This window comes from Phaethon aethereus (genome assembly GCF_964289735.1).
Source record: "Phaethon aethereus genome assembly, chromosome: 9".
Classification (NCBI taxonomy): Eukaryota; Metazoa; Chordata; class Aves; order Phaethontiformes; family Phaethontidae; genus Phaethon; species Phaethon aethereus.
In genome coordinates, this window is record NC_138585.1 from 6,274,836 (window position 1) to 6,299,224 (window position 24,389).

Here is a 24,389-nt window from a genome sequence, read left to right on the forward strand (position 1 = left end):
TAAGGTTTTCAAGACTAAAAAGTATCCAAAATACTATTTAGTATTTAGATAGTGTCTATAGGCACCAATTCCAAAGAACGGTCAATTTTTCCTGTTTCTCCTCAAGCTTACCATCAATGAATTTTCTTTTTCCTCTGAAAGCATACTGAAATTAACCAAAACTCACTTTTTGTAAGTATAGGGAAAAATAAAACAAAAAAAACCCCCAAACTTGACAGCTATGTTGCTTCTGGAATCCACTTTCTCTTTCCCCTTCCCTTTTTTTTTTAAAAAACTTTAAGAGTCTACAGAACATAGAGTTCAGAAGATATTACAACTAGCTAAATAACAGTTTAGACAAAGAAAAGGGAAACGTCTAGTTTTGCAGACATCCATTTTCACAGTCACAGTGTCTCAGGTAGTAAATTGTAACTATGGCTCATTTAGCTACGTACTAAAATGTAGTACTGCTAATATACAAGGAGGTTGTAACAATAGTTTTGGGAACAAAAAAAAAAAAAAAAAAAATGCACCGAGTACCCCAAATAAAGCATCAGAAAGGCAAACTTCAATGGCTAATTGAATTTCTTCCTAATCTACATGACTGGCTATATAATTTATTGATTGCCAAACAAAATAAAGAAAATGAATGTTGCTCTACCCCACAGGCAAGTGGCTTGTAAGGTCTGAAGTAGTTGTGCAATAAATTCCCATGTGTTAACAACTTGTGGTCTGTAGAACAGTCAGTAGCCCAGTCATGTACATTTTTACAGGAAGTGATGCTACAGCGCTTTTTTCTGTGTGTGTGTTCAGCACGTTTAGAAAATAAAAGACAGACTGTATAAAAGCATGCAGTCCATGCTTAGACACACATAGAATATATTCTGGAATACAAAAATACCTTACGTTCTATTGAAAAATGTTTAATATTTAATCTACTTCTGTTTGTCAGATGTGTACGACAGTTTAGTTTGAATAGGCTTATTTTACACCAATACCATACTCTACAGATACCATCTTAAAAAAATCAAGTACCATATGAACATTTGTGTCATACTGTCCATGATTACTGATAATGTTCTAATGCACATATCCAACCTCAGGCAATAAAGCAAGATTTTAACCAATACTACCAATATAACTGTGAGTAACTAAAAATACTTAAGCTTTTGCTGAATTGAAATCTGTATGATTTTGAGTTCACTAAACATTGAAAATCATTAAAATTATGAACAGAACATATTCTGATACTAGGCATAATTACTTACTTTGGCATTTTCTTCTGTATTTAGTTTATTACCCTTTAACAGAATAATCTTGAAAGGGTTGGAAATATCCCATACACTCTGAGAAGGGAAACAAAGATACAAGTTCATTCCTAATCAATGTAACATATTGAGACCTATTTTATAAGCTAAGCATTTTAGGCAAAAGGTATAAATACAAACTAAAAAAGATGCATTTTTAAAAACACAAATGTGAAATCGTAAAAAATAAATTGGTCATCATAACTACAAGAGCATACAATGCCCTAAAGGGGAAAAAAGTTAGAAAAAACACGCAGCTAGGGAATAAGGTGGGCATGAGAAAATACACTGAATACTACTTGCTGACAATTCAGAATAACTCTTGAAATTTATTGTTCATTCTGAATATGTAAAGCATGTAATAGAGCAAAGTCTGTCCACGTTTCTTAGAATGACAGTATATAAAATTATAGCTGTCTGTAAGGCCACAAGTTTAGCAATAAAGGAAGCATCATATTAAAAGAAAAGTTAGATGTATATCATGGCAAAAGTTGCCATCACTGGAGTGGCAACACCATGCAAGGTATCTGGGCTAATATAAGAGATCACAGACCACTATTGCCCAAGCTAGTGGCGCCTACACTTTGTGTTGCAGCTGGAGAATCCAGGGTCTCTGCAGTAACTTCTCCAGTTGCTGGTAACGGATTATTACCTGCTCTTCTGGGTTGTGATTAAAAGTAGAATCAATAGCAATGGAAAGGAGACAGTCAGGGGAGAAGGAGGATGGATGAGGTGAGGGAAGGTAAGAAGTTTCCAAAAAAGCCTCAAGGTCTGCTATTTCTGATGTAAACCTTCTCACAAGCAACAGGAGGCTCTGAGTAGGCCCAGGCGACCTGCACTGGAAAGTAGTAGTAGTAGCACAAATCCCAGGCATTGTGATTTATATTTCACAAGTCGCTGTTCCTTTCGGGTATTAGATATTCTCCGTATCAACTTACAGTTGTTGTTCTTGTTTTTTTTGGTGGCAGAGGAAGAGGAAGGTTGGATGATTTTCGGTTTATGGCAGCTTCTATGGCAATCATCTCCTGCTCACACATTTTCTTTATGGTGCAACACTCAACTAGAGTCAGCTGAGGAAGAGTCCTGTTCATCACACAGTTGCGTATATACTAAAAGCCCATGGAAAACAGTTGTTATCAGCCAGCAGGCTATTGCTACAGCAACTTTCAAATCAAAGCAGCAACTAATATATGACAAAGACAGAAAGGAAATCGCGCTCATGCAACTACAATTGGAGAGAGCTGCAGATAAGCAGAAGGAGTGTATTACTGTTCAGCATAGCTGACCATCCAACGGCACAGGAAGTGAGGACAAATTTTGGCCAAGGCACCAGAGAACTGTTACAGTAAGTTCCAAAGAGCTTTACGTACCTGAAACTGAATTAATGGGTGATCACCAAAAACATATTCTAGCCTTCCACTAACTTGCAGCACATAGTCAGCAGGATCAACCTCCTCATCTTCTTTTCCATGGATAGTCAAACGTTTTCGGATTGCCAGCTCATTCAGCTTGATGGGATTCATGTTAGGAGACACCTGAAAACTAAATACATCCTAACAAAACACAAACAGGAATAGCGAATGTCAAACTTTTATGGACAAGGCTTAAATTGTAGCAGACACAATGAAAATAGGTAGAAATACTTAACTGTTAAAAACAGTCTATTTTAATACTTGCAGTTAATGTCTACATCTTCAGTGCAATCAGAGCAACAGTGACCCTAAAAGCTGCAAAACGGCCAATTCCCAAACTCATACGGTATCAGAAGTACTTCTAAGAACACAGAAATTTATCTAATTGGATTCAGCAGTGATTTAAAGACTGCTATATCAGGCTGTTGATCTAGAAGCTTGTATTTTAGAATGTAAATGAGGGACATGATATACATATTTCCAAAGTATCTCTTATCTTGATGCATTCTAAAAAGGTAAAGGTAATTTACTTCCTTTTTAAATTAAAAAAAAAAAAGTTTAAATTCATTTAAAGTTCCTAATGTAAGAGGTCTTCTGTGACATCTTTCATCACCCTTAATCTACCACATTATGTTCTGCACACACTTCTTTGCAAAGGTTGATTCAGTGAGTTGTTTTTTTGTTTTGATTTTTTTTAATTTACACAGACTCCTGAAGATGTAAGCATTCTAAAAGCAGTTATTTACAAATGTGAAGCGTTGCTTAGCTTACATTCTTTTGACTTGTGCTTCATATATATATTAAAAAAAAAAGTTTACTGGTAAGAAGCCAGTAACTCGGTAAACAGGCAAAATTAATTATGTATTTTCTCAGTTTCTGCACGGTTCACAACAGCTTCCCCCTTTCGGACTGTGAAGGCTTTCTTCTCCTATCCTAACTGGTAGTGGGTAGACAGGGAATGACACTTTTTCTTCCCAGGAAGCTAGTGCTCTGTGACGACTACCTTACATGTGAAGACCTACAATTTGGAAGTATGTCACAGAAATGGGGATCAGTCTCTTTCTCTTGCTCCAGAGACAATTAGGTAGCTTTTACAGCTCATCCACACATTCTAGACAAGAAGTATTTTAATATTCCTTTCTCTCAATCTTGCAGTGTTCCCACTGAAAGAACACAACGGTCCCCATACTTTCCTATTATAATTCTCCTGAGACGATTCTAGTACTCAGTGCAAGTAGTAAAGCCTGAAACAGAGTTTACTGCTCTAAAAAGCAGCTCGGATTTGAACTGTTAATAGCTCTGAAGGTCAGAACTGGCAGCAGAAGTATTTGAAACATTTGAAATGTCAGCAGCCTAAGCTATTGCAGTGGCAGGCAAATACATTCTGCACCAGCATGAACTTTTGCACTGCTTTTGTACTGTTATCATATGCATATATATACACAATATTTTAATCAAAAGCTGACAAACACACAGATATTCTCACTCCTGCACAACTACAAGTCCTCTACTAAGCCAAAGAGGACTGGAAAAGGGTTTTGTCATAAAAACACCTATGCATCCAACATCAACTAGCGTTACTGGTAACCAAATTTAGTATTCATCTCTGCATTTAGTGTTTCCAGAGTCAGGTATGATTTTACCATTTTAGATTTTTTTATTTTTTAAGTTAAAAATTGCAGTATCAGAAACAATATTGCTTTCTAAATAAAATCAACTGAATCATTAGAAAATCAGTATCTAGCATCTTGGTCAAAATAGACACCAAATACAGCCTGATATATTTGCACACCTGTAAGATTTCCAAGGTTTCCAATGCTGATCCTTCAACTTTTCCCCAAAAGAACACAGCGCAAAAATATATAATGGGAATGCTAGACTCAAGTAGAATCATAGCAACCTCAACATCAAAAAACAGAAGCTGAAACATTTTAGGTGGAAACTGAAGGGGTTTTTAATTTTAAAACTAAGCTATAGACTTGTTAGCTAAAGCGAAAAGGTAACTCCAAGTCTCAGCTAGTATTTTATTTGACCATATGCATGTCTAGTGTAGGGAATACTAATTCCTCTTTTTTAAAAAATGTTTTGCTCAACCTAATTAGCAGATCAAACCCAAAGATGTTCAACAATGAACCACACAAAAAGAGAAGTGTGTTGAACATGGTGCCTTCCGATTCACCAGCATCGCCTAAGCATAAAATTGAATGCTAGTGAAGCAACACGGTAACAGTTGGCCAAAAAGGTCCTGACAACTTTGAATTATGTTTTACATTTAAATGAACGTCAAATAATATAAAATATATGTTGTACATTTTGACTTTAGAAATAGAGCTGTAATTTGACTTTAGAACCTCAGTTCACAACTGTACGTTCGTATTCTCACTTTCTGTCAAGAGTCAAGGATCCTGATGAAAGAAGTTGCATTTTAAAGCAAACACCATAATGTCAGTATTCTATTTCATTTACATCCTTGATCAATCGTGCTAATTCAAATCCAGATCAAGAACAGTACATGAAATGCGATGAAGAATCCTTCCTACCTGGCAGTTATCAAAATGTACAGCCACTACAAGATTTCCACTATAGAGCTTATCTTGGAAGCTCTCTGGGATAACAGGTTCCTGTTCTGGTGGGTAAGTGTGCTTTAACCAGTCCATCCAGGAGAGACCCACAAGCGACTGAATCTTTTCCTCACTGATTCTTCGCATTTTAGCTCGGAAGTCATTCACTTCAGGATCTTGTAAGGCATCAAACTCGTGGAGACCTGGAAGAATTCAAGCAAGCAAAAGGATACATACCTGCATAAATACTGCCCTCTTTTACCATCCTGCTCAAACCTTTATTATCTTTAAGTTAAGGTTACGTAAGTGTTTTTGTTCAGACATCCCATCCAAAATGGGTGCTCAAAAGTGAGTTGGGTTCTATGCCGTCCTGTACATCAGTGAACTTTCTGAAGTTACTTGCACAATTCCCATGCAACCTGGCATGAGAGTTCACTTTAAGCAACAGGAACCAATGCCTCTCTTCAGTACTATCAAATGGAAAAGCTAAACCACGACACCACCCCACCCCGAGTTCAAGATAGTTTGGAAAGTTTCAACCAACCCAAGACCAGTAAAATTCCTTTTACAAAATATAAAAAGAGAGAATACACAGTGGAGAGTCCACACAGCTGGGGTCCTTTGGTACTTCAGGAAGTATAGGGCCTGCAAGTGTTTCTTTTTTTCTTTTCTCCTGAACTTTGAAGGGCATTGTCCAAATTACGCAAGGCACTGAACACATTTTGAGAGCAAAACATTAAGTTTAGCAGCTTAGACAGGAGTACATTTTTTCCACTGCTAAGGTAGGGAATAGGGGCTGCATAAGGAAGGATCTCACATAGCTATGATAAGAAAAATATTCAATCAAAGAATGTGAATCTCTCAGAAACTGTCAGAATATGTCTGAATGCTTAAACTGTCTAACTGTTTCCATTGTCAGTTTTAACAAATAGGCAGACAGTGTACTGCTGAAATCTAAACAAAACCTGCAGTCTTTATAAAAGAGCTAACAATGGTTCATTGTTTTAAAACAAGAGGTATGACCTCAACTGACCCTGTCAATCTTGATTGTATAACCAAGCAGAGTAGATTTAAAAGCTGAAAATTCTGAAATAACATCAAGAACAAGTTACTGTGAAACCTTTAAAAATAGCTTTTCATTGTTTGCTGAAAATCAGTGCCACAATTGAAAGCAAAAACAAGAATCATATTGTTAACCAACTCAGAAACCATGTATAACAAAACCATAATAATTTCTAGTTCCTCCTGTGTATCCAGTTTGCTGTTAGGCTATTTACGGTAAGACTTCTCAGGGATTATGCTTTCCTTCACTTAATAATAATATTATAGATTTTTCCCTCATCTAGTAAGATGAAATTTGCTCAGTTGACGTAGTAACACAACACAGTGCCAAAATACAATACAGAAGGTAGCTTTCAACAACCTTCAAATGTTTCATCTTGAGTATTTAAATTCTTTTAAACTATATAAGTATTAGTTTGAGGAAGGGAAATTCTGTCAGGGAAATAATTTTTTTTTTTTTTTTTTTTAATTTTCCTACTGTTACCTGCCCAATTACAGCCCTCATACAAAACAAAGTTTACCCTCATTTTTCACAAAATTTAAATGTAATTACCTTTGCCTATAAGGACACCTATTTTGGAATCCAACTTTTCTCCTGGATCACAATTCCTTGTCACTAGTTTAAGGACAGGAAGAAAGGGTCTAACATCACAAAGTCTCCGTGTTTCATCCTCTAATTCTTCATGTACAGCAGTCTGATTCACACATGAGAACATGTAAGAGTCAATCTCCAGGAGGAGGTGAAAGAGTGGATAGGCATGCGCCTGCTTCCATAAGAGCTGTAAAGAAAATAAATAAATAAATAAATAAATAAATAAAACAAAACAAGAAAGCATGGACATATCTTATGGCACTGAAGAGAACATTAATTTCCATTTATGTTCCCAAAAGAACGTAAGAGTAACACGTTCGCTAACTTGCTTCATTTTTATCCCTATATACCATTACATACTTAGTTTCTCTTGTTTGTAGTCTCTATCTTGAGGTTATTTTTCAGCAGCAACTTGTGTGCATAAATATCCTGGTGTAAAAAACACAGAGGGACGAGTACTATGAGTGATGAGAGAAGGGCAGAATTAACCCTCATTCTGATGCTCATCCTGGGATTGACCCAATATAGTCCCATTTGCAGTAAAGTTGCAGGACTGTGGCTGTCACTGCAGTAACAAAGCACTTGCTGATTTTGGAGGCAGATGTTCTTGACACTGATCAGCAAACTATCACTCTCCTCCATCCACTCCTATAGCTTCCTATCAAAATCCTTCTCCCTCAAAACTTTCTTTTTCGAGTAATTATTGTAATACATAGACAGCAAGTTCCCACTATGGAACTAATTCCTGAATAAAAAATTCCCTGTTATCTAGAGAAGCTTAAAGTAAATTTATTTGTAAATTGCGGGCAGGCCACTAAGACATGCAAGTCACCCACAGAACACTAAAGAATACTTTACTCAAACTGAACACTTAAGAAGCAGATTATACCTTAAGTAACACCAATATATCAAATACGTAAAATATTTCGAATCCTTAGCAGAAATCAAAATTGGAAGTAAAAAGAGCTCTCACAACCTAAATACTATTCAAATCTTCATGTGTGAGAACGTTGTTGTCCTAATTTCAACAGTTTACATTTATGGATTTGTTTCTGAAACTTATTTTGAAACAGGAACTGCAGGATCAATAATGCAATGGCAAAAGCCTCCTCTCAAACAATCGAAGCTGAACTGGACTTCTTTTGCCAAACTGAATGCACCTGCATATATTTCATAATTTGTACAATAAATTCTGCCTTCCAGAAATGTATTCCAGTATATTTTGCCTAGCTGAGTGAGAGCTGAATCCAGCAACTACTTTTAGTGTAGAGCCAAAATTCCAATTTCAACTATTATTGCCTCTGTGTTCTTCTCCAATAGCTAATTATATTGATTAAAAATCTGCACCTTTTTCTCACACACACACCCCCACCCCACCTCCTGAGCTGTCTAACTTCAATTTCCAGCTACTGGTACTTATTATATCCCTTAATGATTGTAAAATTTTAAAAGCCATGAAGTCCCTGAAACTGACTTCCACTCCATGCAGCCATTTGCCACCACCCAAAGCACTGGCCTGACAAAATTATAAAGTCTACAGAAATGAGAAAATCTTCAGCCTTCAAATAATTGGCTATTTTAATTATTTTCTCTTATTTTAATCTCAACAGTTTCACATACAAGATAAACTCCTCATTTGCTAATTTGCTCTCAAGTCCTCTATTTATACATCCAAGGGTCCACAAATTAGGGCTTGCCACAGCAACATGGTGGAGCAAAGCTACTAATCCAGTACATCAGCAGTCTTCATGATTGTTTTGTTTTCAAACAGAGATTTCCATGAAATACCTCTCTAGTTATGATCAACATTCCTTTTCTTTGAAAAACAGATAAATATCAACAGTATCTCTTTACAGCACGTTAAGTTTCACTGTGTCACAGCCATCAAGGAAACCAGACAGCTCAAGTCCCTTATTGTGGTCACTTACACACTTTTTTTTAAATTCTTCATCAGTTGAAATCACTATCAGTTATTCCATTATCTTACCCACCGAATAACCTGTAGTTGCCCACGTTATCCTCTTAAGAAAACAACAGTGACATTTTTCCAGTCAGAACTATTTCAAGTATGTGAGTATAGCACAAGACTTATTTTGTGGATCACTTCAATTTCTAGTGGCACTCCCATTTCTTGTAAAATACTACGTGGTCCACTGCATTAAAAAAATACTTCAGTGTCTAGAAAATTTCAAATTAGTAGTACAATAAATAATAAAAAGAAGCTACTACTGACACAAAGAAACTAATTTCTATAAACAAGTAAATACTGTCAAACTGAATAGGAATGAAAAACAATGTACTCGCTTACCAGGCAATGCAATGGAATGAGAAACCATGCTTCTTTATTTTCTTCTAGAAGTTTATTATGCTTAGGGAGCAGATTACTTGGTATTGTAATTCACCCACTATCTAATTCCACAGTAACTTGTCTAAATGCCCTCACATGGCCACTATCTGATGAAAGGTCAGTAGATTATTCTTTAGTATCTGTAATTTCCTTACATGCTCCCCTTCCTTCCATTTGAGTATTCCCTCACTTTTTAAGTGATCCCCTAACCACGCACTTGTACCCAACCTTTAAGAAGTGGCATACTTAGTTTTTAAAGCATCCGTCTTTGGTGTCAATCAAAAGAAGCAGGAGCAAGATCTGTGACTTCTACATTAAAAATCAAATTAGACACAGCGTCTGCTGTTTGCACACCGATCAGAGAAATGTTAAATCAACATACAATGTATTACACCAATGTGTTAAAAAAAGCTTTAGACATAGCAATACTTTGTTAATATAGAGCTATTAGAATAGTCTCTGCTGAAGTGTAACCATCAGCCAGAAGTAATTTCTCCAAACCTTGCCATCTGCCCAAACACACTCCAAACCTCCAGACACATACACATCTTTATTAATCAATCTGCTATGCATGCGTCTTCAATACATTATTTTTTATGCCTACTCAGATTCATTATTTGATTTGCCAAAAGGCACATAAAAATCAGAAACAGCACCCATTCCAAATATAAGTTAACTTTTAAGTTAATTGACCATTTGGTATTACCTGTTTAATATGAGATATGGTGGCATCTCGAGGGACATCCAGGTTGATGTAGATTCCAGTAGGCAACAGGAAGTCCACAGATACTGAGCCATCAGCACCAATCTGCGAATCTACTGCCCAGATGTCAAGGCTGTCTGTCACAGCAGGAGGCATTATGGAATCTCAATAATATCATAACCACATGGCCTTAGGGGAGGGAAAAAAAATTTCAGTATACTTAACCTTCTATAATTAGATACACATTTTAAAGCCTTTAGAAAGTTTACATAAGCCTGCTCATACAGCTCAGCTTGCAAGTCTGGGGTCTCAAATGCCAGTATTGCAAATACGTAAGCATAGTTTATTCATTAATTCCATTCAATATAATGAAAGCACTTGCCTGGTAAAGCACTATTGTTGAGATGTTTATACCATTAAGACAAAGTACTAAGAGAAAAAAGCCCCTACTACTTAGACATTAGCTAAAACAAGGTTAGAATTTAATTTTACATTTTCTCTAGAACTATCTACCTGCACAAAACACAATCAAAGCAAACTTCTTGGACAAAGCATGGCAATATTTAATATGAAAACACATGGTTAATTCCATCATTTTGGTTTTGCAAATTTCCTGCTAGTTGCCCATGCCAGTGACATATTCAACCTGAAAGTCTGTATTAAAAGCAGGAAAATTATCTTCAACCCTATTAGAAAGTGACGTTTTCCTCTAATGACATTTATGTCAATTTGCCTGCACCCTTAAAGAAAGAACATCTATGAATTCAACCCACTCTGTAAACTACATCCACTGCAGGGTAAGGGGAAACCCTTTGTGTGATCTACTTCAGCTCACTACACTGGCTTCCTGATTATTTGTCCTTTGTATTTCAAGGCATTTTTATTTACTCTTGATGCTACCACTAGTTTTTCTGACCTTCCAAGTCTTATTTTTTGATTACCACCCTCTAAAGATGCATTTACCCTTCAGTCACTACTCACTTAAGTATTTACCTTCCTCTTCATCCAGACAATGCTCTTCAGCAGACAAAGGGATGGGAAGTGTTGTAAAACACTACTGTAAAGCACTTCTCCAATAAAGACAAGCTACCCGTAACACCTTTCTAATTCTTGTTCAACATCATGAGATGTGGAAATCGCCATTTGTAAAAAAAAAAAAAAAAAGCCAGAATGTGCAACTCCACTAGTATTACAGCTTTCCACTACTTTTATCACGCCTTCCCTTCCCTTCTAGAACCCTTCCCTGCCCTGAAATCGGGCCTGTTCTGCCTAACTGAAGGATTTCCCCTATTACAGCACCAGCAGAAAAAGCAGGATGTAACTGATACACTGGGCTGCTGTTCTTCATACATCACAGAGCAGGTTCAAACAAGCTCATCAGCAAATGGGGAAAAAAAAAAAGAAAAAAGCACAAGAGCCTTCTGAAATCCAGTCACTACTGCTGGCTACATTGCTAAAAAGTCTCTTTGATACACAGTATTTTCCCCTTTGCTAAGACACTAGGCAAAATCCATTATCAAAAAAAAAAGGTAATCCCTTCTACGGGTGCTAAATAGATAAAGGTATGCCTAGATACAGTACAAGATTGCTTAAATTTGTCATGCCATTGAATTACAGATAGTTACCATGCTGTGCAAATTTTCCAAATATGTATGCATTTATGAATACAGCTTCTCAATCCCAAAGCACTTTATTACTATTTTTCCCCGAGTCAAGCAACGAGGAAATCTTTTTAGAATGCACTATAGTTGAACCTGCCACAAAACTCCAGGAGACCAACTACATCATAACAAGGGTGTTTCATTCCCCTCCCTCTCCAGCTTATCTTTTTTCTTTATAGAACAGCTTAGTTTGGCAAGAGTCACACCACCACTTACTATATCCAAACTTTACGATATGCAGGAATTGCCACTTCATTTATAGCGTGTTAAATTTGTTTGATATTCCTACTTCACAGAAATTCAACCCTTTAAAATTGGTAGGCTTTTAAATCAAACCATTCATTGTCATATGCATTATCATCCTTAACTGACAACAGAAATGCAAAAGCGGTTCTTCAGAAAGTCTCTTTGTAATCCCTTGCTTGATATAGACAGCTTGCAATGAAATAAATAAGCAAGCAAGCATATAGGAAAGCTGAATGTGCCTACAATGAATAATAATATACCAGCAGCACAAAAATCAACTATTATAGAAGCGTAACTTTTTATTGACAAACAAGCTATTAATATTTTGTATATATTATAAAGGGCTGTTCAGTGCTAACTGTTACTGATCATCATTGTTAACCAAATAGTACCATTTAAATCACCACTTTCAAATATTCACAGTCCATCTCTGCCTCATTCCTCAGTACTGGTTTCTATCCCTCCAGTTACCATCAATATATAAAATTGCTCATCTGACATTTGGAAAAATTAAGGAGATTAAGATCTCCCACAGAGAAAGAGGGTTTGCTAGAAAGAACTGAAATCTCCTAAAACTTACCAGTCACCAGTGAAATAGCAAGTCCAAAACTCGCATGGAGCCCAGCTAAATACTCAACGCAGCTTTTTGGTACCGCAGCTGTGCTATCAAGCTTGCCAGTTCAAAGCTGCCTCAGATATGACACAACACACTGAACTCTCACCTCTAACTGCCATGTAAATACACTGAACAATGAGACCCAAGTCATTTCAAAACCTTGCCTTAGCAAAGTTGTGAGGACCCATACAAGCATGACTGCTGCCTACACAGCTTGTTACCACACTAACTGTGAGGATCACTTTGTATTTTGCTTGTAGTAGACAAAAACATAGTAGAATTTTCATTAAACGCAATGAAGAAACCTCTAACTTTCAGAGAGCGTAAATACATTATGGAAAATCCTCAAAAGAAGCAACAATTAGGGAGCTCCTATGTCATCATTATCAAATAATAATTCATCACCACCAGGTCCTCATTGCCCCCCAAAAATCCACTACACTGCACCAGACTGAATCAATACAAAAAGAATTGTAGGTGGGCTTGTACACCTGGTGACAGTAACAAATCAGGTATGAAAATATTTTATCTTAATTACCAGATCTTTACAAATCCATCCCTTCATTCATCAATGGGCGTGGAAAGTTTAGCATGGTATGAGAACTCTTAAATTGTCTAAAAGAAAGAAATAAAATTTAACCCCATCATGCAACACAGACTACACTATTAGAATAATACAGCACCTACCCAAAACATCAAGAGAAAAAAGCATAGTTCCTCATTACCAATCAGTCTATCTTTAACAAGCTACTATTTAAATGGGGTATTCTTTCTTTTCCTCCATCCAGCTACTTCTACCCATAAAATCTTGGCTGCAATTTTGTTGTAACTGACAACAGTAGTCACAGAAACATCATTTAAATTATTTAAAACTAAAGGTTTTTCGTGCTTGGATACACACAGAGTATATTTTCAGTTATTTTCTGTGGTCATTGTGGTAAAATAAGGTGGTATTGACAATAAAAGGCACTACTTTAACAGGTACAGCAGCAACAAACATACTAATCTGTTCTATGTAGTTATTTTGTTCATAATTTCTATTTTAATTCAGCATAAGATCTTTTCTATTTTCATCCTCTTTCAGATGTTTTGCCACAACATTTGCAGTTGTTGAAACCACTTTAGGGCATCAACAAGAGTTTAAAACATTCAAAGAAGCAAGACTTAAAAATGCTGTTACATACCCTATAACCTAGACACCACAATGCACAAAGTTCTTCTAAGATACTTGTTTATAATTATGGACTTCCAACAGAGACATCAGAATCTTTTAAAATTCTATCTCCATTTTCAATTAAAAAGCGAACAGCAATCATCACGCCAATCTGAGCACGCTGGGAAGCTATTCTTGCTTTCAGGCACTTAACTTAGTATTTCCTTCCTCAAGGAAACAGGTTAGTGTCTTTTAAAGTCAGCACCCAGTTTCCACCAGTAGCTGACATCACAGGGGTCAAGAGAGAACAAGTATTTGTACCAAGAATAACAGCGACTGCCAACATAAGACGACTGTGAGTCATGAGCCAAACTGTAAAATGTGTGGTGGCACTAGTGACTAACTAACAACATCTCATCTAGTAACTGAAACAAAGGCAGAAAGACATCTGGATTGGCAGCAATAACACCAGACACATTTTAAACAACTTCCAGCTAAAGGAAAAAAACAACAATCAAAATAATAATAAAAAGCTATTTCAGGCTGTTAACCTCATAGCTATTCTTGCCTACTGTCACAGTAAAAACAACTTCTCATACAAAAGAAGGAAGTAATTAAAACTGTACTTTATCTTGGCTACTCAAGTATCTAATCAATGATTCACTGGATTTAATAGCAGCAGAGCCCAATACTAAATGCTTTTTCTAAGTCACAGGTACACAGTATTGACAGACAGCATTCAAACTTTCCTATGGAAAGTGTAAATTTTCTCTGAACTTTGACTTACGCATTTCAGATTCATATATATGTGTATATACACACACATACAGACACACTCTTAATCTCAAAACCACTCAGCTTGCATTTTAATGTATCAGCAGTTCTGAAAAAGCTGCTTAGACTAATGGAAAGAAATAGAACACAGATTAGTAGAACATCTACAGAACAAGAAAAAGAGAAAGAAAATCTAACCCTCGTCTTTGTATTCACTTATTTAATGCACACAGAGAAGAAGCCCTACAACAAGATTTCTCAAACCAAGACAACTGCCTGCGATTTTTTAATTTATAAATCTGTACATCTGATAAGGTGCACCAAGCATCAAGACTGAACAACTATCAATACAAGCTGTCAACATCTATGTTGTAAGCCTCCATACTGTGCCGTAACATGGTTTTCATAATACACTCCAAGTGAAGCTGTGTGATACAACGCCAGGGTCATTGATAGCTAGAGGGGAATGCCTACAATCCTCCTTTCTGCTCCCCTTACTCTGGGCTGCCCAGCTCTGTTCCCCTGCGTTGCATCTCCTTCAGCACACGTCAAGTCTCCTCAGGAACCGTTTCAGCTTATCATCCAGGTGGAATCAAGTGAGTTAGCTACTTTCACATTATCTAATTGAATCAAATCAGAGAAGGATCTAGAAAGTGCCAGAGCCTCTGAAAGGAGAAAAATGGAAGCAGGATCATCTCTTTTAATCAGCAGCAAGCCTCCAGATTGTGTCACAGCATTTCAGGTAACTACAGCCTCAAGATGCAGTTTTACAAACGGCTAAAACTGGTAGAAGATCATACTGCCTTTTCTGTCAGCAAGATCAGAGCACTGATCCAACAGAAAGTTTAGATATTTCTCTTCTTTAAAGTTAGTTTTCAGTCAAAACAGCTTTCTAAGCAGGCATGCTGCATGAACACAGAAAGAAGGTGCTGGTAATTTAGCTGAGAACAGGGCAGGACCATCCCTTCTGACAGCAGCCCTGATTTTGAGCAACTTAAGCAACACATGAAATAACACTTTCATTTGCTTTCAACAGGGAGAAAGAATTCCCAAATAAAAGACAATTAAAATTCTAAATGACTAAAGCAAAATTAATAATACTTCACACTAATACAGTTCCAGCCAGGTAAAAGGGGAGGAAGGAATCAAGTGAACCATACAGCAAGTTACACAGATTTTCATCACTGATGTCTTCCACCTTCACTTGTCTTGACACTGCTTCACCAACAGACCACACTGTTTCACCACAGAAGCAATGTAAGCTATTTTTGTCTCCACTATGGATTCCTGCAGACAGCGAGAATTTCCTCTGTGAAATCAACGTGCAAGTTACAGAATTTAATTTTCTGTCTTTCCTCTGTATTATGGCCTTGATCAACAGATAATCAGACATTTTAAGCAGGAGAGACCAGCCAACAGACCATAGTCCCTGAACAGCTATTGAGAACAGCTGTGTGTTCCAAGTTGCAGAGTTCGTCGTCGTCATTCTTGTTTTGTTGGGGAGTTTGGGGCTGGGGGTGTGTTTTGTATTTTAAAGGACCTGCCATCTCTAGGCAAGCAGAAGAATTTGCTCTAGTGCTAACAGCCTTATTCCAGAAGCCAAGAGACCTTGTAGCTTCTCCCTCCACCTCCCAACAAAAGTATATCTCATCATCTAACCAAAGAGACACTAGGAGAGTGAAAAAGGAAAAAACAAACAAAAGAAACAAACAAAACCAAACACACAAACACAAAAAAACACCCTGCTGCTTCTTCACTGATTCCTAAAAGGGTTTCAGGAAAGATGATAGCCAAAAGCAAGCTATGCATGTTTTTCTGTAAATTGCAGACCACTTTCCGCCCACCCCCCCCCAATCAAAACAGGGAACTGGAACCACACACGCCTAGGCTATACAGTACAGGTACAAAAGCAGTCTGTAAAAACCATGTAGGCAACGCTTCCAGCAAGTGTCAGTCACCAGCAGAACCACTGGTACATTAGGCAATTATCAATTAACAAAACCCAGGCATTCAGAACATCCAAGAGTTACACGACTTATCTTTTAGACTAAAGGATCAGTAGGGTTTCAGAAGCTGTGGTTACAAGTTGGGGTTGTGTTCCCTTACTAAGCCATCCACTCAGAAGCTAATCCCATTTTGCTGAGAAGGCAGGCAAGACCAGTTTGTGACAATCTCAATTCCATCGTGACTACTTCAGGACAAGACAGCACTGAGAGCCCAGGCACCCCGCTGCAAAGGCTCCACACCACTGCTGTAAGAGCCTGTGAACTCAGTTTTACCTGTGTCAAGTAGTTAACTTGCTCATTGTAAAGGAATTAAATCCGGGAGGTGCAAATATCTGACATAGAACAGTGCCAACCAAGAAGATAAGAAGGACAAAGTGAAGCGCGGGAGAGATTTCATACGGTTATCCTGAAACTAAGAGCTGAACAAGAGCATGCTCAGAGAGAGCAAGCCTGTCTGGAGGCACTGCAAAAAAATAGGCATGGAGTGACAATGCAGTGAACTTTCCTTTGAAAATAATTTATAATACCAGCAAAAGACTTAGACATTAAAAAGTACCCACAAATCCACATGGATTGTTATCAATACCCAATATTAATCTGTGTCAGGTAACTTCTAAAACCAACGTTTTGAAGAATGCACCAATTATGAAATTTCACACTATGTCATTGTTAGAAATTCTCCTTTACTTGTGAACTCACCACAAATCCTCTAACACTCATCCTTTGAGGGGGTATTTTTCTGTTAGTAAAAGATACCAATGTAAAATCCAGTGCAACATTCAATCTATTATCCTGAAGCATAGTCGGAAAAAATACTAATAAAAGACAAGTAAAAGAAGCTGCAAGAAAGCTGGTAAACATAAACACCCACATGACAGAGCGTTACAGGAAAACTCCAATGCCCTGTTACCTCTCATAGCATTTACTCTCCTGGGCTGCCTCCTAGCTCCAAGAAAAATCTAGTCTTCAGACAATTCTTTAGACGACATATTGTACATGTGAAATGACATCACCTACCCCCAAAATGTGGTCACAGTTCTCTCAGCATGAAGTAAGTATGCTATCCCAAACAGATGGCACAAAGTTGGGGGGAGTGGGGGAAATCCCTTGTGTATGAAAAAGTTGATTTCCTTAAGGAGTAAGTTTCTTTTACACCACGTCTTTCAAACAAGGGTGCATTTTAAGTGCACGTAGGTATCTACAGCTCTTCAGGTTCAATACAAACTTGGGTTTATTTTTCTTTTCACTAAAACCATGAATATTTAAATAAAGGACAAATATCAGAAACTAGTTCTGATTATGCAAAAATTAAGAGCACTCTGCTTACTATATAAAGAAAAAATCTGGTTAAGTTTTTATAACTGTTAAGCACCACATTCAAGATGATCATCACTGTGATCAATACAGCTTTTTATCTACTGCTTGCTCTGTCATGTGGCAGTCAAGGGGCTAAAAAAAAAGTCTTGCAGCAGTGAAAGCAGTTGAAGAAGGCCACCCTATTCAGACACACAAGAGGAGTGTTTAAACAATATCTTACTGTCCAGAACAGACTAGATGACAATCTGAGCACAGTAATTTTCTAGGAAATGGCAGCAGCATATCACATAGTCTAAGTAGGAAAAACACTAAGCGCTTAGACAATATAATCATTGTAATCGTTATTTCTAACTATGTAAACATCTAGTACTATAAAAAGATAATCAAGCTATAAAGAAAATATATAAGAACAAATAAAGGTAAAGAATCTAGCAGCAGATCATAATCTTTCCAATAAGATGGAAAAGGAGTCAGAATATGCAGGAAGGTTTATGTCCTATGAAACTTAGGAGGCATTTAAAAAAAAAAAATCAAAGGAAAAATTCCTCATTCTTTGTATTTGAAAGAACTCTCATTTCTTCTGAAGACTCTGAAGTCAAATATATACATCAGATCAGTGTGCCAGTTCATGGCTCTGTAAAACTACATCCTCTTCTATTCCTAAAATTGTAACATAATTCACAGTTGCCACCACAGCCTATAAGCTTACAGGTCCAAGACGACTCTTCTGCAATCAACACACTGGCAGCAGTTTCAGAGTGATGCACGGGACTCCCATTTTGCTGCCTTCCACTGTATTTATACTGACTATAACAGGATCACTTCAGGCACTAGCTTGACTCTTAAGGAAATGGTGACTTTCCTGCATGCAGTTTCACCTTATCTGTAGTTGACGGCAGTCCACAGTCAGAGCAGCACTGTTATTCTTTTCTCCTTTCTTGGCTGTCCCCCATCTCCCTAGCCACACAATGGAAAAACAGTATGAACAAACATTACTAGTTTTCCATCAACTCGGGGAACGACCTGCCTCGCCCTGTGACAAGCAGGCACTATATCTGAAGCAAGGGTGGGGAGAGAACACTCCTGTTACCCTCCAGCAGTAGTCACAGGGATGGAATTAGGTGTAACGTGGAATTGCGACCTAGCTTTTGTTTAAAGGTTTAACCTGACAAGGAGAAGCACCTATGCTAAGCAACGCACGTACTACTAAGAACTCTATTTTCTGTTCACTGGACCTCACAGTTCACACAGGATCAATAGTGAACCTCTTTTAAAGATGGGATCTAACACACCAACAATTAAAGTTTATTCTGTATGTTATTTCATACCATGACACTGAAATTCCTATTTTGCCCTAAAGAGTGAACTCGCTCAAGGTTCTGGCCTTCTACAGCTGCATAGATGAATTTCAATCTAAATGGCTTACAAATTTAAAAAGTAAATACAAACAACTCGATTATAAATACAAATGCCTAAATCAGCAAGGCTAAGATTTTTCCACTCCCAGAATGTCATAGTTATGTAGATAGTTATCTATCTACAATAGCAAAGATTTTAAGATTTCAAGACATCTACAGTGTAGCCTGGGAAGTTATTTTTAAAGATCATGTGGTACTATAAATATTTCCCAGCAGTTCAGTTCAACTGCCACATGAGCTGGCCCTATGGAATGGAAAATTAAGTGTGCATTTAGTCAGGATTCCTCCAGAAATCAGAATGAAAATATCACCATTTAGTTTTCTAAAAATATCTATGTACAGAAAACATGAAAGGCCTTATTTAAATGTCATTCCATCACAGTGCTCAGACTGGTACCAAGCGTGGTCTCTCAGCTATTCAAGTCTAGATTCTCTCATTCCCCCTCATGAAAGATAGTTAATTTTCCATAAACAAAGAGAATTTAGTTAGTTTTTTTCCATGGTCCCTAAATTATTTTCCCTGTTCATCTTCTGTAGCTTTACTCCTGTGCTGTACCCATAGCATTACACACTAAGTTCTAAAAACTGAAGTTAGGATTTTAAAACTACAATGAATGGAGTCTCTACTTTGATATTAATGCCTATAAAGAAAAGTGGCCCAGTTCAAAAAATGCTGAGCACCTGAATTTGCAATTGACTTCAACAGGACTTAAGAGATACAAAAAAAAATGCAAACATGTTAACTGGTTTCAAATTAAAATTTAATTTAAATTTAAGCAACTTGATTTTAACAGATGGTTAAGTTAGGTTACCTCTGGTTATCCCTTCTTATGAATTATTCTATATTTCAATGAGACCGTAATTTTAAAACTACTTGTAAGTGAGACTGTCTTCAGAAAATTTTTTCCTGCAAAACAAGTCTACAGGTAGCAAACAATACTATTAAAATGGTATTCCAGACTCAGAAGACTTATCAGAACTGGTTTGAACAATAAAGATAAAAGGAAATTCTTACTCCTCATTACTTTATACTCAGGCAAGTAAACACAGTTCCTTCTCCCTCCAAAAATTATTCATGATGAACCAAACAAATTAATAAAACTTAAGTTCACAGGCTTCTGATAGACTTCAGACAATTCACAGGCACCACGTCATTCATAACGAACACTAGATACAAAAGTAACGTAACAGCTTCCCACAGCTATTTCATGACTATCCCTTGCTCTACCTTGAAATCATTATATAGATTTTTTTTAATATATATTAAAAAGAAATGTAAGGGGTTTCAGGCCATCTTTTTGTATTGTACAGTTAAAGTGAGTTGCAAGGAGAAGAAAAACTCCTTTCACATTTAAAAGCTACTGTCTGAAATTGTCTTCACAAGCATTTAATCACTGGATTATCCTGAAGCTGGGGTCACTATGAGAAAACGTCCCGTTTTAGCTCACTGGAATCCAGTTCGGTGTGGTCAAGATGGGAGGGAATAGAAAGAAATGGAAGAAAATAGCAGATTATGAAAGCACTGTCATATAAATAACAGTTAATTTGACACCTTGACCAACAGTCTGGGAGACCAGAAGGAAAAAAGCTCAAATGAAGCAAAAAGCCCAGCCAAATAATTTAGTACTCTGTGTCAATTGAGCTGTGAGAACATATCTGGTACATTCACCTTAAGAAAATTTGTAAACAGCTCTCTTAGATACTCTGGTTAAGTTTTAAATAGCAGCAGGCAGAGTGGGACCTGAGATGAAGACCAACGCATTCTGTGTAACATGCTCCAGGAGAGTAAAACGAGACTAAACATTTGGGAGAAGATTAGACCTGGTTAGTTCACAGCCCAGGTCGCTACCCTTTGATAATCCAGATCACTGTAGCTATTTTATGTACTAGGGAAAGGTTAGCATGAAATATTGGGATACGCTGAGTTGTAATATTAGAAAAAGATTCTACTGAACATTTAAACAATGGGATGCTCACATGGGTATTTTAAGCAAACAAACAAACAAACAAGCAAACAAAAAAATCAAGCTTAATAGAAAGGGTGAATGGAGCTGGCACAAGGGAAGAAAGAGGACGGACAGTCAGACTAAAGGGGAAAGGAGGAGAAACAGCTGAACCTTAACCCAGAGGAACCTTAACCCAGAATAAAGATGTCATTTTAACACAGGCAGGTCAGACAGTTTCCTACAAAGCTGCATAACTGCTTATGCCAGCAAAGTGAAGATGTAAACAGAAGCAAGATGAGTGGTGGAGGAAAAGTGAGTTTCTTCCAGCCCCAGGGCTGGCTTGCCACTTCACAGTTCTTAAACTCATTTTAAAATATGTAGGTAAAATTACAGCCTAAAGGTCTGGCTTTGTAACAGCCCAAGCTATTATCCAAAAGACTACGTAATGTGTCTGTCATGAACCTGAAAAGATGTATTAACAATCTGGAGTCATGCTTTTATTTGATTTATTGTACTAAGTAAATTGTAGGGTCCCCATCCCCCCACTGCTATACAAGAATTAGTACAAGAATTCTTAATAGTCCAACAAAAACCTTAGGAAATATTAAATCAGTATTAGCTCTGCTCTGTGGTATGTTCTTGCCTGTTCTACCACTCAGAGCGATTACTTGTTCCACTCTAAACACAGGAGGAAAAGGAGGAGTAAACATTCCATTTACAAGACATTTAAATACATAAACGGTTAATATTTCTTCTCCTTTTGAGTTGTACAAATGGACCTAGACCATGAAATTTCACCAGGAGCCAACTGCTTCCATGTTACGTCTCTAAATTATGACATAGATGACTTTCTACTACAAAAAAAAGTTAAGACCAGAAATTGATGTTTTCCTATATATAGATACCTCTTCACAGAGGGACTAAAATATTCACTTTTCAATTACTTCTGATATTTCAATCAAAGCCTCTAGGAAAGAGAGTTATTCTCCAGCAGACATTGTATGCATCTTGAAAGAGAGGTAAAAAAGTGAAATAATTTTAAAAAGTGGAAAATTAATTAGGAGTGAAATTTTCTCCTAAAAGGAGGGCACACAGACCGAAACACAGAGCTATCACATAACTAGAGTGTGCTTAAGTCTCATATACAGAGATGCCATGGATACTAAAAGTCAGAAAGATTCCCTTTAAGGAAAAAAAAAAAAAAATTATATGCTTCATCAGACTAGACATTCTTCCTGACTGGGTCAGTTTCTTACAAGGAGCAATCTGCTCTGGATTTTTGCAGTTAAATTTCTTCTAACACCAGCTTCAATGTCACCCACAGATTCAGAGGTGGCTGTTCATTCCCATCTGTTACACCAGCAGGACTGTTCAATGCTGAACAAGCATTGAAAGAAATCCAACAATTTGAGTCTAACGCAAATATTTCGATGTATTTTATGTATTTTTTTCATGATACTTATTTATAAGGACAACTTGAAATATTTGATAGAAAAGAATAATCCTAAAAATCACCAATACTTTTGCCATGAAGTTAATGGCAATAAAGCAAAAAGTAGTCCTGGCCATTCATCGTTAAGGTTCAAAAATAATTAAGATTATCTAAGAATCACAGACTAATTTAGGTTGGAAGGGACCTCTGGGAATCATCTGTTCCCAAGATTAGCTTCAACACTGAAGTTAAAGCATGTTGCTTAGGTGTCTGCACACTTAATTTTGAAAGCCTCCACAGATGGAGGCTCCAGAGCCTCCATAAGCAACCCACTCCAGTGCTTAACCACCCTCACAGTGACATTTTTTTCCTTACGGTCAACTGGAATTTCTTTTGTTGCAACTTGCGCATTCTGTGTTTCCTTCCACCTCTCCGACATCTGGCCACGTCTCCTCTATAATCCCCCTCCAGGCAGCGGAAAACTAGTGAAGGCAGCAGAAAACTTGTGAAGGCCTCTCTCTCCTTGTCTTCTCCAAACAAAGGTGATGCACACTCCCCGCCCACCTCGAATGTCACACGCTGCAGCCCCCTCATCACCTCGGCAGCGGCCCTCCGCTGGCCGCTCTCCGGTGTGTGAGCATCTCCCCCCGTTCTTGAGGGCCCAGAGCTGGCGACGGTGCTGCGGCTGCAGCCCGAGAGGTGCTGCGCGGCGGGGCACGGCGGCTCCCCTCAGGCGGCGGGCCGCCCTGCCGGCGCGCGCTGAGCCGGCGCCGCCGCAAGGGCGCGTTGCCGACACGCGCAACGCTCCTGCCCCCAAGAGCCGCCCCCAGCGGCCGCGCGACTGCGGCGCCGGCTGCCCGAGGCGGCACCGGCTTCTACGTCCTCGTGAGACCCGCGCCTGCCTTGTCAGCTGGGCACACGGACACCGCTCGGGCTTCATTTTAATGGTTTCCGCACCTTAACGAAGGATTCCAACTGCAACATACTTTGTGAGAATTGAAACCTGTGCAAGCATACACAAGCGTCCAAATCAAAACAAACAAAAAGGGTTCAAAAATATTCCCCCAAAAAGGACAAACCGGAATCAATTTTAGGTTATAGCACCTGAATTCTCCAAGTCCCTTACAACTGGGGGGGGGGGAAAGGCAGCGGGGCAGGACACACAAGTTTACTGGCTCATAAACACACGAGCGAGCTTCGTGCCTGTGTGCAATGATTTTAAATGACTAACGTTGTCTCCAGCAGACATCTTTCATTTCATTTGTTTGGAGAGCTCAGTTTCAACTTTATTGCCCATCTCTTTTGGTAACTTGATTACTGGAGTCAAGAATTAACTTGTCAAAATAAGCCTGTGAGCAGCAAATAGGTGTTATTTTATTTGGGCATTGTGACAGGTGCCTGTATTTCTACCGTGTTATGTCTGGGAAGTCAGTGAAAGACAAGTAACTTCATACAACACAGTTCCCAAAAACTTCACAGATCAGAATTCAAGTATCAGCTGCTACAAGAACCTTATATAAACATGTTCACTGGCCACTTGACATATGGCCTTGATCAGGAACTGATAAAGATTTACATGTGCTAACTTAAAATTGCAGCATTTGCCTCAAAGACTTACAGAAAGGGAACTGACACATCAACATCTTCAAATCCCCATTTAACTGAAATTCTATAATAATTTATTTCCTGCCTTTAAAAAAAAAGTTATCAATCCGAATGTGTTATTCTGCCAGTTAAAAACACTTTGGAAAAATACCGAGTAGGAAAAGTTGTGTTTGTCTGACTAGGTTTCACAGACCAAATTATGACACCATGTACACATCCCGTTTTGAAGAAGCAGCTAAGAAGAGTCATTTC

The 24,389-nt window shown here is 37.8% G+C and overlaps 1 protein-coding gene across 1 annotated transcript in view; it reads right to left on the minus strand.

The window, feature by feature from the left end:
* Positions 1-10,119, minus strand: part of PIK3CB (phosphatidylinositol-4,5-bisphosphate 3-kinase catalytic subunit beta) — a gene marked incomplete at both ends in the record, with an annotated part of 44,515 nt that extends 34,396 nt beyond the window's left edge. Inside the window, 6 exons of the mRNA XM_082003669.1 lie at positions 1,248-1,325; positions 2,225-2,395; positions 2,657-2,839; positions 5,239-5,462; positions 6,875-7,100; positions 9,967-10,119. Coding sequence (XP_081859795.1) covers positions 1,248-1,325; positions 2,225-2,395; positions 2,657-2,839; positions 5,239-5,462; positions 6,875-7,100; positions 9,967-10,119 — 1,035 coding nt within the window. The remainder of the gene's footprint in view (positions 1-1,247; positions 1,326-2,224; positions 2,396-2,656; positions 2,840-5,238; positions 5,463-6,874; positions 7,101-9,966) is intronic.
* Positions 10,120-24,389: the final 14,270 nt, after the last annotated feature.